At 48.1% G+C, this 14,211-nt stretch overlaps 1 protein-coding gene across 5 annotated transcripts in view; it reads right to left on the bottom strand.

Moving 5' to 3' along the window:
* DAGLA (diacylglycerol lipase alpha) overlaps positions 1-14,211 on the bottom strand; it is a 68,600-nt gene that overhangs the window by 21,020 nt on the left and 33,369 nt on the right. For 4 of the 5 annotated variants that reach the window (XM_064453000.1, XM_064453002.1, XM_064452999.1 and 1 more), the window contains 7 exons: positions 13,539-13,677; positions 12,798-13,009; positions 10,308-10,409; positions 9,568-9,706; positions 6,175-6,262; positions 1,672-1,806; positions 894-971 (listed from right to left, as the gene is read on the bottom strand). In XM_064453000.1, coding sequence (XP_064309070.1) covers positions 894-971; positions 1,672-1,806; positions 6,175-6,262; positions 9,568-9,706; positions 10,308-10,409; positions 12,798-13,009; positions 13,539-13,633 — 849 coding nt within the window. In that variant the 5' untranslated portion in view covers positions 13,634-13,677. Of the gene's footprint in view, positions 1-893; positions 972-1,671; positions 1,807-6,174; positions 6,263-9,567; positions 9,707-10,307; positions 10,410-12,797; positions 13,010-13,538; positions 13,678-13,759; positions 13,954-14,211 lie in introns of those variants that run through there. The other variant, XM_064453003.1, reaches the window with a different exon arrangement.

Genomic DNA, 14,211 nt, shown 5'->3' with positions numbered 1-14,211 from the left:
CTACCCTAGCTGAGGAGATAAACTAGTTTAAGTCCCATGAAGATGAGCTCTCTAAATATGCTGCTTTCACGTAGTCACAGGCCATAAGGATGATGACCAGAGAGGACCATAAAGCCAGTCTGGGGCCACACGCCTCAGTGCTGTCTTCTATAAGCTCTGCTGACATCTCTCCCCACACGCCTCTTCAGGAGGAGAGCCAGGCTGAACACGAGCAGGACGTCAGCATGAAACACAATGCACTACAGCACAGCCGCAAGCAGGTTAATCACAGAATCACTTGATCAGAGATGCCGGGATTGGGTCAGTCTTGCCTCCCTTGCAGCAGTATCATCTAATCAAGGGGAGTGAATACACTCTGCCCAACGAAGGGCTGCAATAGCAGCATGCCAGAAGAAAAGCCAAGCTTAATTCACACAGAACAGAACAGGCTGCAGCCATTTCCATCCTGAGAACTGCTGACAATCAGCCCCAGGAAGGAAGGCTCCATCTCACTCCCAGCAGCTCCCTGTCCTTATCAAGATGGAGCCCCGCTGGGCTCCACGAGCTCTGCTGGTGGTACTTCCATACGGAGCTCGGCACGACACTCCTGGGTGCAGCGCTCAGCTCCCACCTCTGGCTTTGGAGAAAGCTCACGTTGCCTTCCCCTGTCTGAGTGGAAATAGGACCACTTCCCGCAGAGTGGAGGACAGAGACAGAGAGTGCTTTAAAAGTAACCTGAAGTCAAAAAGCCCCGGGAGAGCAAGTGGCGTTATTATACTCTGTTGTACTGATCTTTAATTTCTATGATTATTGCAGAGAGGGGCAGGAAGGAGTAAGAGAAGCCACTGAGAAAAAGAAAACAGGCTACATGGGGAAACATGGTGAGTTTGCAAGGTCAGGGTCCAGCAACTTACCGCATTCTTCAGATCCAGATACTTTGTGTTCCTGGTCACCGGCATCCCAGACAGAAAAGCTAAAATGTCATTGTTTGCCTGTAAGTCACAAACACACATAAAAATTCTTCTCTGTGACATCAAGACAAAATCTACGCCCGAGAAACAGAACGCGCAATGTAACCTGGGACAAGACTCTTTCAACTATCCCAACCAGTCTCTTCAACTGGTTCCAATTCTGCAGTTCTTATTTCTGCCTGATCTGAGCACTGCTGTCTGAACCCCACCTCTGCGGGGAAAAACCAAAACAAAACCATTTTCTACAGGGTTAACAATCCGCAAATCTCGGTGCCAGCAATGGCTTGGGAATTTAGGAGTTTTTCCCCACAGTTCCTCCTGCAGTTTTACCCAGATGCTGGAGTCTTCTCCACATCACGGTAGGGGAGGAGTAATCTTCCCATTCACTTTCAAGTACCTACCACCTCCTTCTAGGCAGTTGCTCATTTGGGGTCAAGAGCTAAATCTGTATGTATCACCTGCCTGGAAAAGATGACAGGTTTCGCAAGCTTGACTCAGTGTCAGTTGGGCCCCTTGGGAGTCTCGGGGAAAAAGCTGCTAAAGAAGTTAAGTGATTTTATTTTGCAGCTCAGTGACCGGCAATAGCCCATCATACAAGAGAAAAAAAGGTGGGCAGAGTCATGCAGTTCTCACGCTGTGAGTCACGAGAGCGGCAGGTAAGTCAGAGGCCGAGCGAGATGCCCGCTGCCTCCGTGCGCAGCGACGGGCCCCCTCCACCCACCTCATCCAGCACAGCACTGCGCTTTGCCCGCTGCCGTTGGCGCAGAAGAACCAGGCCTGCAATGATGTCAGATGGGACGATGTCAAGGTCTCGGAAAAACTCGGCAAAAAGGTAGGCGATTTCAGAGTAGGCGTCCTGCAAAATCCAGGGAGAGAAGAGTTTAGGATAGGAGGAGGAGTTTGGGTGTGGGGAGCCTCAAAACAGGACACAGAATGAGAACCAATGCGGCAGCAATGGCCTCATTTCTATAGCTCTCTCTCCAAAACATCCACAAGATTCCTTCAGGGAACACCATATCTGGTCTAATTGTATTAATATATCTTATTTATTTTACATAGTCCCACTCGGAGGCCTCAGCTGAGACTGAATTTGTACTATGCTGGGTGCTTCGGCGTGGGCAGGCAGACCACCTCAACATCCAAACCGCCAAGGCAGGCACGAAGGGAGAGAAAGGAAACGTTTTCATCTCTATGTGGTAAACAAGACAGAGGAAGTAAGATGAGATGAGAACCGAGCAAATCCCAATCCAGAGTCATCTCGGAGTCATCCTTTCTCCTCAAAAGCAATTTCATTTGAACAAAGGCTATTCAGGGAAAAAAACAAAGCACTGTTTTTGTCTTATTTAACAGCCTTTTCAGTTCCGTATCTCTGTCCTGGGATCATTTTGCCCATACTTAACCTAGACCTCACCACGCCAGGCACATCACAGACAGTGACAGCTTTTGAATCCTGCTGCTGAACAGTCTCTGTAGCTGCTCAGGGTTCACCATCACACTCTTTGCTATGTGATTTCAAAGAGTTAATCACAAGCAGCACGTGCTACCCACGGCAGCTCTTGGTACTGAAGGAGCAGACCAAGTTACGAGGCTTTTCCAGGGTTATGTTGGATTACACCCAAGCAAAAGGGCCAGAAAAGGAAAACCTGGAAAAAGATCCGAGTCATTAAATGCAGAGCTCCCAGAAGAGGAGGTGACCAAACCCAAAAAAGGAAGACATCACAGGAGGGACAGAAGTGACGTGAGAGGGTCAAGCAAAGGCTCCGAAGCAGAGTGACAAAGATATTTTGAGGAGACGTGTTATTTTCCCTTTTGCTCTGTACTACAAAAAACCCAAGACTCTAAGTGAGAACGGTTTGTGCTGTTGGAGCCGGGCTGGATGGTGAGCCAATGCTGATCTGGCCATCGCTCAGCCCAGCAAGCTTAAAGGCAACGGGCGACCCAGAGGTTGGATCAACAAAAAGCAGGACTGAGCAGGTGCTGTAGTACACAAATGGTCAGTTATTTCGACTCCCTGCCACCTGCTCAACCTCTCCTACCAAGGTCTGTCCCAGCCTTATCCTGAACTTTGAGCCTGTATTTTCACAGCACCCGTTACTCAGCACCTCAAGCCACGCGACTGCAGTCTTGGCTGTAGAAAGCCTCAGCCATGCACTTGAAGAAGGGCTGGTCTTCAGGACAGGATCTCTCCATCTCTCTTCTTTGACAGGCAAGAAAGTAAATCCCTTCTCTCCCTAGCAGTCTGGCAGGAAATGACCTACATTCTTTCATCTCTGACAAACTCCTGGAGTGCAAGATTACCTTCTATCATTTTTCACTTGCCTACAGAAGCAAGTTAAATCACCATTAAGAATGGGGTTTCAGGTGCCAACTGTGCAGGTTTCCATGCCAGCTGTGCCTTTGAAGGCCAAATGGACCGGCATTAACCTCTCCGACATCACAACTGCAGTATCCTTGAAGTGCTGACCCCATAAATCTTAGCACAGTTCCTATAAGCACAGAAGAAATACAAACAGCCTCGACGTAAAAATAGGACAAACACCCATTAACCCATGGTGACAGCAACACCCCTCAATAATCTGACCGCAGTAAAAGGCCGTAATGGAAGTTCCACATGTACGTTCTGTTCCGAGGTATGAGTTTCTGCTGAAGCACCTGATCCTATATCGCAGGATTGACCGTAGTGTTCTGCAGGCTCTGGGGCAGGCAGAGCCGGTGGAGACTTGGCGCTTCAGACCCATAAGAACCGATTCCTGCCCCAGCGCCATGTCCACTCTGCAGAACTATTTTCCAGCCCAGAGGACGATGATCCTCTGCTAGAACATTTTTTCCGTGAAGACTGGGAGAGACAGCACCGGATTCATTTCTGATCCATTACATACACATTCATTCCACAGGCTGTCATGCCAGGACACACAAAGCCAGAGCTTGTTTCTGAAAAGAAAAGAGGCTGGGAGTTGCTCAGGCTGAATGTAAAATGGAAATTCAATAGCACATGGAATTTGGAGGTTCTGCTTTTATCCTGAACTGAAGAAAAAAAAAAAAGTAAAACCAGGGTCGCTGCAGAATGAAAAGTTTGTTAAAAAAAGCTTGACATGAAGCGAAATATTTTGTATTCCTGAATAAAATAGAGAAATTCAGAAACCAGGCTATTCGGGAGCCTGTCAGGGCTCCTGAGCGAGGCCGCAGCGCCCGTGCTGCGCCCTCAGGACAGGCGTCTCTGGATACTGGGGCAAGGCAACCTGGTCGTGCTCTCGGGGGGAAGGGAAAGCGCCTCTGCTCTGGGAGCACGGGCAGGCGGAGGAGCACAAGGTTACCCCTGAGGAAACGATGCTGTTTGAGCTGCCGTGACACAAAGCTGGTTTTGTTTCGGTGTTCTTGATGGATTTCCCTAAGCAGCTCTAGCAGGTGATGTGTGAGAGGCGGCAGGCCTGGGCTATGACTTCTCAGCGGGGCAGCAGGTTGGGGCTGGGACGGTCCCTGGGAACACGGTGCCGTTTCATCCACGCCGCCGGGAGGACCAGCGTGCCAGTACGGGCTGCTGGATTTCCGCAAAAGGGCTACGACAATTCCTGCAGCCGTCTGGAAACCGCACCCTGCGGGCGACTACACAGCACTTACCAACAAACCCTTCTAGTCTAATTCATACTGGTTGCCATCTGTGACGAACAAATGTTCAGGTAGCCTTCCCCTGACTCTCCATTATTCTTACACAGCTCTTCATCTTGTTCCACCTTTCCCTTTTGAGGTTAAAATCCCAGTCTCATCTCTCTTCCTATACAAGTTCGTATTCCCTCCAATATGCTCCTTTTTCTGCTGCATCTTTTAGGAGACCAAACACCAGGCTATATTTAGTGAGGCCATCACTGATGTGGTCGGTCCCTTGCTGTTTCCCCTGTCATTTTCTATGCCCTTCTACTGAAGCTAAACGTTTTTCTGATTTTTTGGCTACCGCTGTGCACTGATGTCTTTGTTGAAGTGTCCTTGATAATTCCCAGCTCTTTTCCTGAGAGGCTGTAGCTAATTCAGAGCCCAGCGTATGCAAGTCATTTAAATTGTTTCTTCAGATATGCAAGCTTCACCTCATCTCTGTAACTTTCTTCTGTCTTTGATAACAATTCCCTGGTTCTGCCTGGTCTTTCAAGAATTCTCAAATATTCGTAATTCTGAACAACTTAAATATTACAAGTTATCAGCAAAATTTTCCACCTTAGCGCTCACCTTTTCCAGCAGGTCCTCAGAAGCCCTGCTGAGTATCACCCTGAGGCGCAAACCTGCTCCCACTGCTTCCAGTAGGAATGGATGGCTAACTTTGGGGGGAAGCAGTATCGAGCCCTTTATCCTTCCCTGCTGGACAGGTAACAGCAAGGGAAAATCCCAACTGCAGCACATGAAAACTTCAAACCAATGATTTTCATGTGAATCTGTGGATTTAGTAGTAGGTTTTGACTGTCAGTAATCCAGAAGTATTCTTTCGCTGATTCCGACAGGTTTGCCTTTTCCCCCTTTCAAAGAGGCGTCTCCTTGTTAAGGGGATGAGACTGACGCAAAGAACAGGAGAAACTGCCGAAGCAAACTGGCTGATAAGGGGAAACTGAAGCTGACCACAAAGCGCTGTCAAACGTTGAACCTAAACATAACGGAAATATGTATTTCTTTCACGGATAACTTCACTTAAAATTATTACCCCAGTTCATGGCAGCAGCGTCAACTTCAGGACAAGAGTTTGCCACTGACAACATTGCTTTTCAGTGCTACTAACTTCACCTTCAGACAGGGTCCTGTAATACTCAAAGCCAGAGGGTTAAGACGAGCCATTTTGAAAAGACAACTGCCCTACCCAGCGACGTGACATCTGCATCCAGGGGGAAACATTTCTGCATGACATACCCAGGTACCCTCCTGCAGAAATGCAAGTGCTCGTTTGGGCTACTTGGGCTGAAAGGAAGGGAAAGGAACCACCACGCAGCAAAATTTCAAGCCTGGTCGTTCCGAGGGTAGCTCAGCTTGCTGCTTCTTGGAAGGCACTTCCAGCCCTTGCAGGCACTACTGTCAAGGCTCGCTGGATTCCTCCTGCCTCCAGATCTCAAAGAACACTCACGGTGAAACGAGACGCACATCGCCCAGGCCTGACAGCAGCAACCCCACGCCGCTACGCCCTGCTCAGTCCCCGAATCGTCGGCCGTACTCACAGCTCGCTTTCTGACAGGAGACGCTTGGTACCTACCGACTGAGAGTCTTTTGTCCGTGTGCAGCAAAGAAAAACTTTGAGTCTGCGTGTCCAGCTGCTGGCTTGCCCTTCTTCCAGGCGGTGTCTATAAATAAAGGGTGGAGTGTGCACATGAGGACGGGCAGGAGAACACGACTGCAAACAAACAGCAGGGTTCAATACAAAGTCACACAGCTTACGCCATCACTGGTAAAAAACGTGCTACGCCGTACTCTTATATTTATCCTGCTCTAGCAGAGACAAGGAGGCCACATTTAGATTAACAACTTGGCTCATTTTATAGGACAGGAGGGTCGTTCGTAATCTACCTGTTCTGGCCAGGACCAAACCTCTGTATTTTTATACACAATATTCAGCCTGAACGGGATGGCTGTAATGAAGGTACTGTTGTTCTACGGTATCTGCTGGAAGCGGGATGCCCAAGAGCACCTGGAGCTCCGGATGGAAGGAGGGTCTGCTGGTGACTTGGCAGCTGCATCATGTGCTAGGCTGTACTGCCGCTCAGCAGGAAACCTCTGCTTCGGGGCGAGGGGTGGGAATGCTACAAAAGACCCTGAGCACTTAGTATGAGAGGAGCTGTGCAATTTTTTTTCCAATAAATAGCTTATTTGGAAAAATATAGTCATTAAACATAATACAGTCTCAGAACTGAAACAATTTGCACTCTTTAGTCAAGTAGGGTGCATAACTTGAACCAAAAAAAAAGAAAGGCAAGCTAGAGGTTTTCTTTCAATTAGAAAAAGTTTTTAAAAAGGCTGAATACAGAAGGTTTAGCTCAACCCACATTTGGTTTATATGACATTTCAATTTCAGCTTCAAAATTAGTTAATTGGACAACCCTCTTTAAAATGAACTACAGCTGAGTTTACTCCACTGCTGTGAGCTTGTCCTAACTACTACATCCAGCAGGGTGGCAGTCATGTATTTCTGCCTGGCGTACCTGCACACAATGCTCAGATCGAGTCAGGCTTAGTGGCTTTGAAGCGGGCAGCCAGAGCACCACGCTACCGACCCACGTAACGAAGTCCGCAGCTCCTCTAATGCCAGGTCGTGTTTAATGGGAACACAGACTAACTCAACACAGGTCAGACCAATCAAAAAAAAAGACTGCTTCTGTTTTCTGGCAAATGGTCACATCAGGGAAAGCCCGAGCACAGAAAGTGGGGAGCGCCTGGAAGAAAGCGGCTGGTAAAGGAGTATCTGCCTGCAACAGAAGGAGCAGATCCTGCAGGGCAATGCAACGACTCCTGCCTGAGCATTTTAAAACAACTATCCATAACCTCCAAGGAAGACACTAAAAGAGGAACAGAAATACGAGTGTCCTAAGACAAGAGCTGGCAGGACTCAGTTTGCTCCATCAAATGCCAAAGAACTCAGGCAGCAATGCAAAGAACTCCACAACTTCGCTGTGGGGGTTGAACGAGCAAGTGTGCTCCAACTTTTCCCAAATTCTTTCTTCCTAACACTGAACTTCCACATGTTCAGTATGAGCTGTAACACCAGTTTCTTAGAAAGGCCTCAGCACAATTAGCTGAGCCTTTTGTTGTTTTATTTCCTTAGCTCTGCAAGAACATACAAGCCCACGCACATCACGATGCAACTGGTAAAGGGAAACCACTGTGTAACAGAGTCCAATAGCTACAGCAGAGTACCACAAAAAGGAAGCCAAAGTTACGTGTCTTCTTAATGTGACGAGCAAATCAAGTCTTCTCATGAGTTAGGACAGAGGAAATACGGCGCAGGTTAAGTGTAATGCAAAGATCAAGTTACTGCTGTGCATCAGAAGGCACGTATCGCTGCAGACAGAGGGAGTTCAGTAGGAAGGGCTGGCCCTCAGCATCTTGCAGGATCACAATCCAGAAACAGGGAGAGAACTTCATAATGTATTCCTTGGAAAGGATTGCTTCGAGTGAGCGGAGAATTTAAAAATATATTCTCTGAAAACAATTGCTTTAGTAGTGAACACATAGTAACATTTTATGTTTCCCTTTCACATTATAGCCCACAGCATTTTGCTTGTTAACATCTGTTAACACTCCCTTTCAAGAGTGGAAATCTGCAAACAGCAGGCACAAGCTCTCCAAAAATGTTACGGGCCTGGAGGGAAAAACCTGGCCGCGGCCCAAGGGACAAATACCTTCACTCGGTTGTCTGGGATCTCAAAACTCCTCACAGGGAAGATCATTCTGGGGTTTGTTTTGATTTACTTTTAATTTCTCTGGCAAAAAAAACCCACAAACAAACCCAAACCAAAACACCTTTGCAATCTGTGACACACTGTTTCCCTTTGGAAAAATGCTGCTCCGAGCCAAACGGCTTTGCTGTGATGCGGGGTACTGGATCCACAGCAGCGTCATAGCTTCGCATCCCCGTCTCCCTGAGAACGTCCTGGTGGCAACGCGGCGATCGCACACGTTAGGCTAACAGGGCGCTAACTCCAAACAGTCCAGGCTAGTGTTAGTGACACGTTGGAAGGGTTAGGAAGAATGTCCTACTCATTCTGCAATAAAAATCCCCAGGCTCCTTCAAACAAAACTCGCTGCACCGTCCTTAGAAAAGCCTGGTTCTTCCTCAGAAAGACAACCTGAAGGATCTGGTTTCAAGACGTTGTAAGAGCATGTATTCAAAACATCCCTTGAATACACAGGCCCAATGAGACATGCCAAATTTGCAGAGTATTTTTTAAAAGCCTCATTTTTTCGCATTCAATCAAAACCTAATGCCCTCTAGCCCTGTAAAGCCACATTCCTCACTGACAGTTACATATGTCAAGACTGCGTAAGAAAACAAAGCCTGTTTGTGTTGTCCTGCTACTGGAAGAAAAACTTCTGAAAAATGCCTTGCTTGGTGAAAAAAGCTTTCATATCCCCATCTGGGTAGCCCAAAGATGCAATCAATTCTTAATTAAGAGATCTGACTGCCAACACAAAAGAAATTGCTTCTTGGCCAAGACCAAATACAAGAAACCTCAGGCCAAAAGGTCGTATTTTGAAGACAAAAAAAAAAAAAATAAAGGAAGAAAGGGGCTTTGGAAGAAGACACTGCCTCAACCTAAGCAAAATCTAAGCACTGCCTCACTGTTACAGGACAGACAAACAAGCTGTTGTGGTCAGCACTGGCTCAAGGTGCCCGTAAGGATTCACAAATCCAGTGACTAAACGTGCAACCCAGCCAGATACCGCCTTGCCTCGCCTCCTTCGGATACAGATGCCCACACACAGCACCTGACAGTCTGAGCCTCTGAGCCGCGTTCTTCCAAAATCACCCTCACCAGCAAAGGGAAGCAATGCCTGAAGCCGAAAGCTCCCTCAAGCAAGGCAAGGAGAATGTCAAGAACCAAACAAATGAAAAAAAAAAAAGCAGGGCATCCTTGCAGAAATGCTGCTTTACCGCAGGTTGTATGTCCTCAGGTTGCGCTGTCTCCGCTTCGTGGCACGCAGTTTGACAAAGGTCCGGCCTGTCGGGTCGAAGACGCACAGGACGGTGATGCAGACGCTCAGGATGACAACCCAGTTGCACACCACCATTCCTGCAAAGAAAGAAGAGAAGTCGGGTGCTCTGCCCATAACTCTTGGCAGCATCGCTTCCTGCTTTTCGCCACACATGTCGCACCCGCCTCTCCATTGCTGCAGGGCAGAGAAAGTTACCCCAAACACTATTGCAGCCAGCTGCAGCAAAAGGAAATCCTCTGGAAAGGCTTCTAAACCCCAGCTAGGTTTTCCAGCTGTTTGAGGAGATTGCCCATGCAGAAGGCCATTAAATATTCACCGAGTATCTAGGGAGACCAAAACATTAGCATCACCCCCACAGGAGGCTGGCTGAGATTGAAAAGGAGTTCCAGGAAAACAGTAAAGCCATTTTGAACTGAAGACGGGGAACCAGGTCTTACAGACTCCCCAGCCAGACCCCTCCATGGGAACGTGCATTCTTGCCTCAGCGCAGACAGCACAAACAAATGAATAGAACAACTGTTCTGAGCAATAACGTCTCAGGAAAACAAGCACCACATTTACAGCTACAATCCACTTCCAACAGTCAATCCCCGCACGCACGAGTGAATTAGCACTCCAAGGCAAGAGGATGGCTGCGCATACACAGGAATGCACACAAACCACATTCCAAATACATACCCAAAGTGACACTCTTTGCTGTGATATCATTGCAGGAAGTGTAGTACTGCGTTAGCCAAACGATGCCCACAATAGCATACACAAACTCAATCACCAAGATAGCTGAAACAAAAGGAACACAATGGATAGTAGCAGCATCTCCCTATGGATTAGCAACTGCCTCTCCCCATCCTCTAGTGAGCAAACCCAAAGACAGGTTCTTTAGCAGGACAGTTGCACAGAATAAGTGACTGCAGGACGGGGCCCCCAGTGCTTTCAAAGGTGATATTCAAGAGGTTGAACCAAAAGTGTAATGTGTCCTTAACACTAACTGCTCCTAAATGACACGAGGACCACAAGCGCACAGAGCTGTCAGTGCCCTTGGCCGTATCAGAGGTGTGAATCAGACATACCTTCCGCCCACGACAGCAGAAAGACTCCCTTAAGTGACAAGAATCACCATGTACCTAGGTCTTAACCACTTCAGACAGCTGGCCTGATTCAAAGATATGAAATAAATAGCGTGTACCCAGGATTAATCCTGCTTACTACACTTAGCAGGTGCTCCCAGCTCCTCTGCCCTTCGCAGTCCTTCCAGGAATAGTTCCCAGGACACAGTCCTTAAGGAGTCATTCACTGGCTCCTCAGCTTTGCCTGTTACCGTGGTAATGAACAAGAAACTGGGGGTTGACAGCAGCTCCCAGGAACAAAAAAGGTTGGGAAACACTGCTCTGAAGTGTTTCCTTCCTTCCCTACGCATTGCAACCCCAAAGTACAGGTGGGCAATCAGGTATGGAGAGGGTAAATGGCTTGCTTAGTAATGCCTAGCAAGCCTTTGGTGTAGCTGAGACTAAACCCACATTCGAGCCTAGTCGACCCCAACCTCCACCCTCCGTATCTGCGTGTCAGCACAGAATCTTGCGTGGCTTACTACAGATTCTCACTATCCTGGAAAGACCAGTCCAAAGAGCCACACAGCAGTTTTCAACAGCAGTGGGCAAGGAACCAGGGCTAGACCTAGCTCCTGATCAGCCCAACCTATGTTCTTAAACTGAGTTAGGCTTTGCCTACCTTGGTTTGCCTCCCTCTGAGATCACCTGCTGCAGGACAGGAGCAGCAGGAGCACGGATGAGACTTTCCTGGGTTCATATTGGAACTCTTTCCCTAGATTCATATGCACTAAACAGCAAGTGCTTAAATGGGACAGTCACGTGGACCTTGCCCACATGATGGTCACACTCCTATTTCTATCATCAGAACTGATGAAGGCATGAAGAGTAAAAAGCCCCGTGAAACAAGCATCTACAAGACCCAAGATACAGTATAAACACAGATCCCAAACACATGTATTAGTTTATGGCAGACAAGGAAGAAAAGGGGATGATGCTTGGGAAGGAAAATGGCTCTTTGGATTCTCTCTACCTCCCTTGTCCCATTTAGTCTGGTTTTAACACAGTGTTACTCAAACTGTCAGGCTCTATATGCTTCCCTAGGGAAACTGCAGTGTGTCTGGAAAACTGGAGAGAAAGACTTGTTTGCTAGTCATGTTAATGATTTGCACTTAGCACTCAAAGGCAGAAATGTCTCCCAGACAGAGCTTTCAAGCAAGGTTACCCCTATTTTAGCAAATTCTGCATGAAAACAATCCAGCAAAACCAGAAATGCAAAAACATGAGATGCTTCGTTTGGAATGGGGTGACTCTGCATCTCCAAAAGATTTCTCTTAAAATCTTCACTCAGCACAGAAAGACCTGATCAAGTTTCTGTACCTGGAAGACGACAGAACAGAGGAGGGAAGGCAAGCTGAAAGGGAAGCCCTGAATGAGAGATCAAGGAGCAACCTCTTTTCTGATCTAGTTCTTGGTGGGTGAGTGAGACAGGAAATGTTTTTAGGAAGGCAAATAGGCACTCTGAGAGAGAGGATGCAACCAGTGAGCAGGTGGTAAACCTATTTATCTCCTGGTGCCTGGAGGTGGAATATCAAAGTGCAGGTTGCTGGATGGAGAAATGCATCACATGTGAGTCAAGAGGTCAAGTGTATGTCTCAAGGTAGGTGGAGGTAAACTTAAGCGTCTGTATGACAGGCAAGGACATGCACATGCCTCGGGGTCAGAACCACCACGATTTACATAGACATATGCCTGTATCATTGGAAAACGTGTGGAAAAAAGGTGGGGGAGAAGTGTAGATGCATCTCAGTGTGGCAGATCTGTGTTTCGAGACAGAAGGGGAGCATATTTTGTTAGAGGAAAAGGATGTACCTGCATCGCAATGAGGATGACAAGTTAAAGGTTTGCTAGAAAGATATTTGGGGCATTGCATGGAAGTCTTACAGCAACGACAGGGTGCGGTATATGTGATGTATTCAGATGCATATCACATACAAGTGGCCATCTGGATGTCTTTCAGAAGCTGTGTGTTTGTCAGGGTGTGGGGAGAGAAGTCTTCTGCGATAGCAGATGGCAGTGTGGAGGCTGAGTCATTAGGAGGCCTCAGGCCGCTGCCTCTTACCCAGTCTGACATAGAGCACATACTGCATCGAGTCCCGGGGCTCTGTGTACAGGATACTGCCTCGCATGCTGAGCCAGATGATTGCCACCTCTGCGATCATACAACTGAGCAGGATGCCCAGGTAGCCTCTGCCGTGGTCCACCAGGTTAAGCGAGCAGGTCTCGTTGGGGTTGTACACCAGCCCAAAGAGCACCACAGAGAGGATCACAAACCTGCCAGTCACAAACCAGCTTGTTACCAGCAGTGTAAGCCAAAGAAAGCTGCATGTAATACCCCACACCTGCTCTCCTCACCAAACTACTGAGGATCCTCAGTGTCCCACAGCTATTTACAATTAATATTCATTTGTTCTGGAAATCTCCTCCCCACGAGCCATCCAGAGGCCCCGCTACCCCAGACAGAACAATCTGATGATCCGTGTCAAGTCACATCAGCCCACGGGATCTACCACTCCGATTGTTTTTCCTGAGCCCCTGTACAGAAACTCAGCCCCAGACTCCAGCGGACAACCTTGGGTAGCACTGGAGGATGCAGGCAGCTCTGGTCAGGCTCCCTCTTTGGAACTGGAACTAGAACTTATCCAAAGAACCAGAAGCTGGAAATATGTTGGTGTCTGTCAGAAATGCCCCAAACAAGCCTTCCAGACGCATGTATAAGCGCAGGAAGAATTACAGCTGCAAGAAACAGGAATAGCAAAAAGAATTCATAGGAGAATTCAAACCTTCTGCCTTTCTCACTTACCAGGTGGTATGCAGGAGGAAGAGGAAGACGGCTGGCAAAACCAGGTCATCGCTGCCTACAGACCAGCGACGGCGGAACACGACAATCCCTGGCATGGCTAGCGGGTCTGAGGAAGTTCAGCAGGCACGACACTCACCTCCTGGAAAAGAACCACAGTCAAAGATGCTGCTGACCCTCTTCAGCGCCCTCAGGAGAGCCCCACACCAGCAGAAGGACTGCACCTGAGAGCTATCCTTCTTCACACCAAAGATGGCAGAGCTTCTTCCTTCCAGCACCAGGGGGCATGGCACGCTCGAGGAGAGCATGGGAGAGGAATGTACAGTTTAAAGAGTGGGAAGTATTAGGTGAAGCAGGTGTGTAACTCACTGAACATAATCACCACTCAGCCAGCTCCACTTCACAAGATTACTTGGAATCCTGTTAGGGCTGCACGTTGGTAAGCAGTCGCTGCGGGGTGCTCCGGACAGGTTACACTGGCCTCAACTCTATTTCCATGTCCTTCCACAGGCACACCTGCTGCCTGCCTCTTTTCTTGTTGTCCAACAGTTCCCTCCCTCACTTGGCTCAGCAAGCCAAAATACCCATTAGCAGTTAGCAGCAGCATCGGGAAAAGCTATTGACTGGCTCCCAACAGCAAGCACTTAGAGTTGAGGGAGCAAGCTCCTAGGAGATC

This window comes from Phalacrocorax carbo, chromosome 5 (assembly GCF_963921805.1).
Source record: "Phalacrocorax carbo chromosome 5, bPhaCar2.1, whole genome shotgun sequence".
Classification (NCBI taxonomy): Eukaryota; Metazoa; Chordata; class Aves; order Suliformes; family Phalacrocoracidae; genus Phalacrocorax; species Phalacrocorax carbo.
Note: the sequence above shows the minus strand (reverse complement) of the source record. Positions and strands in the feature narration are given on the sequence as shown.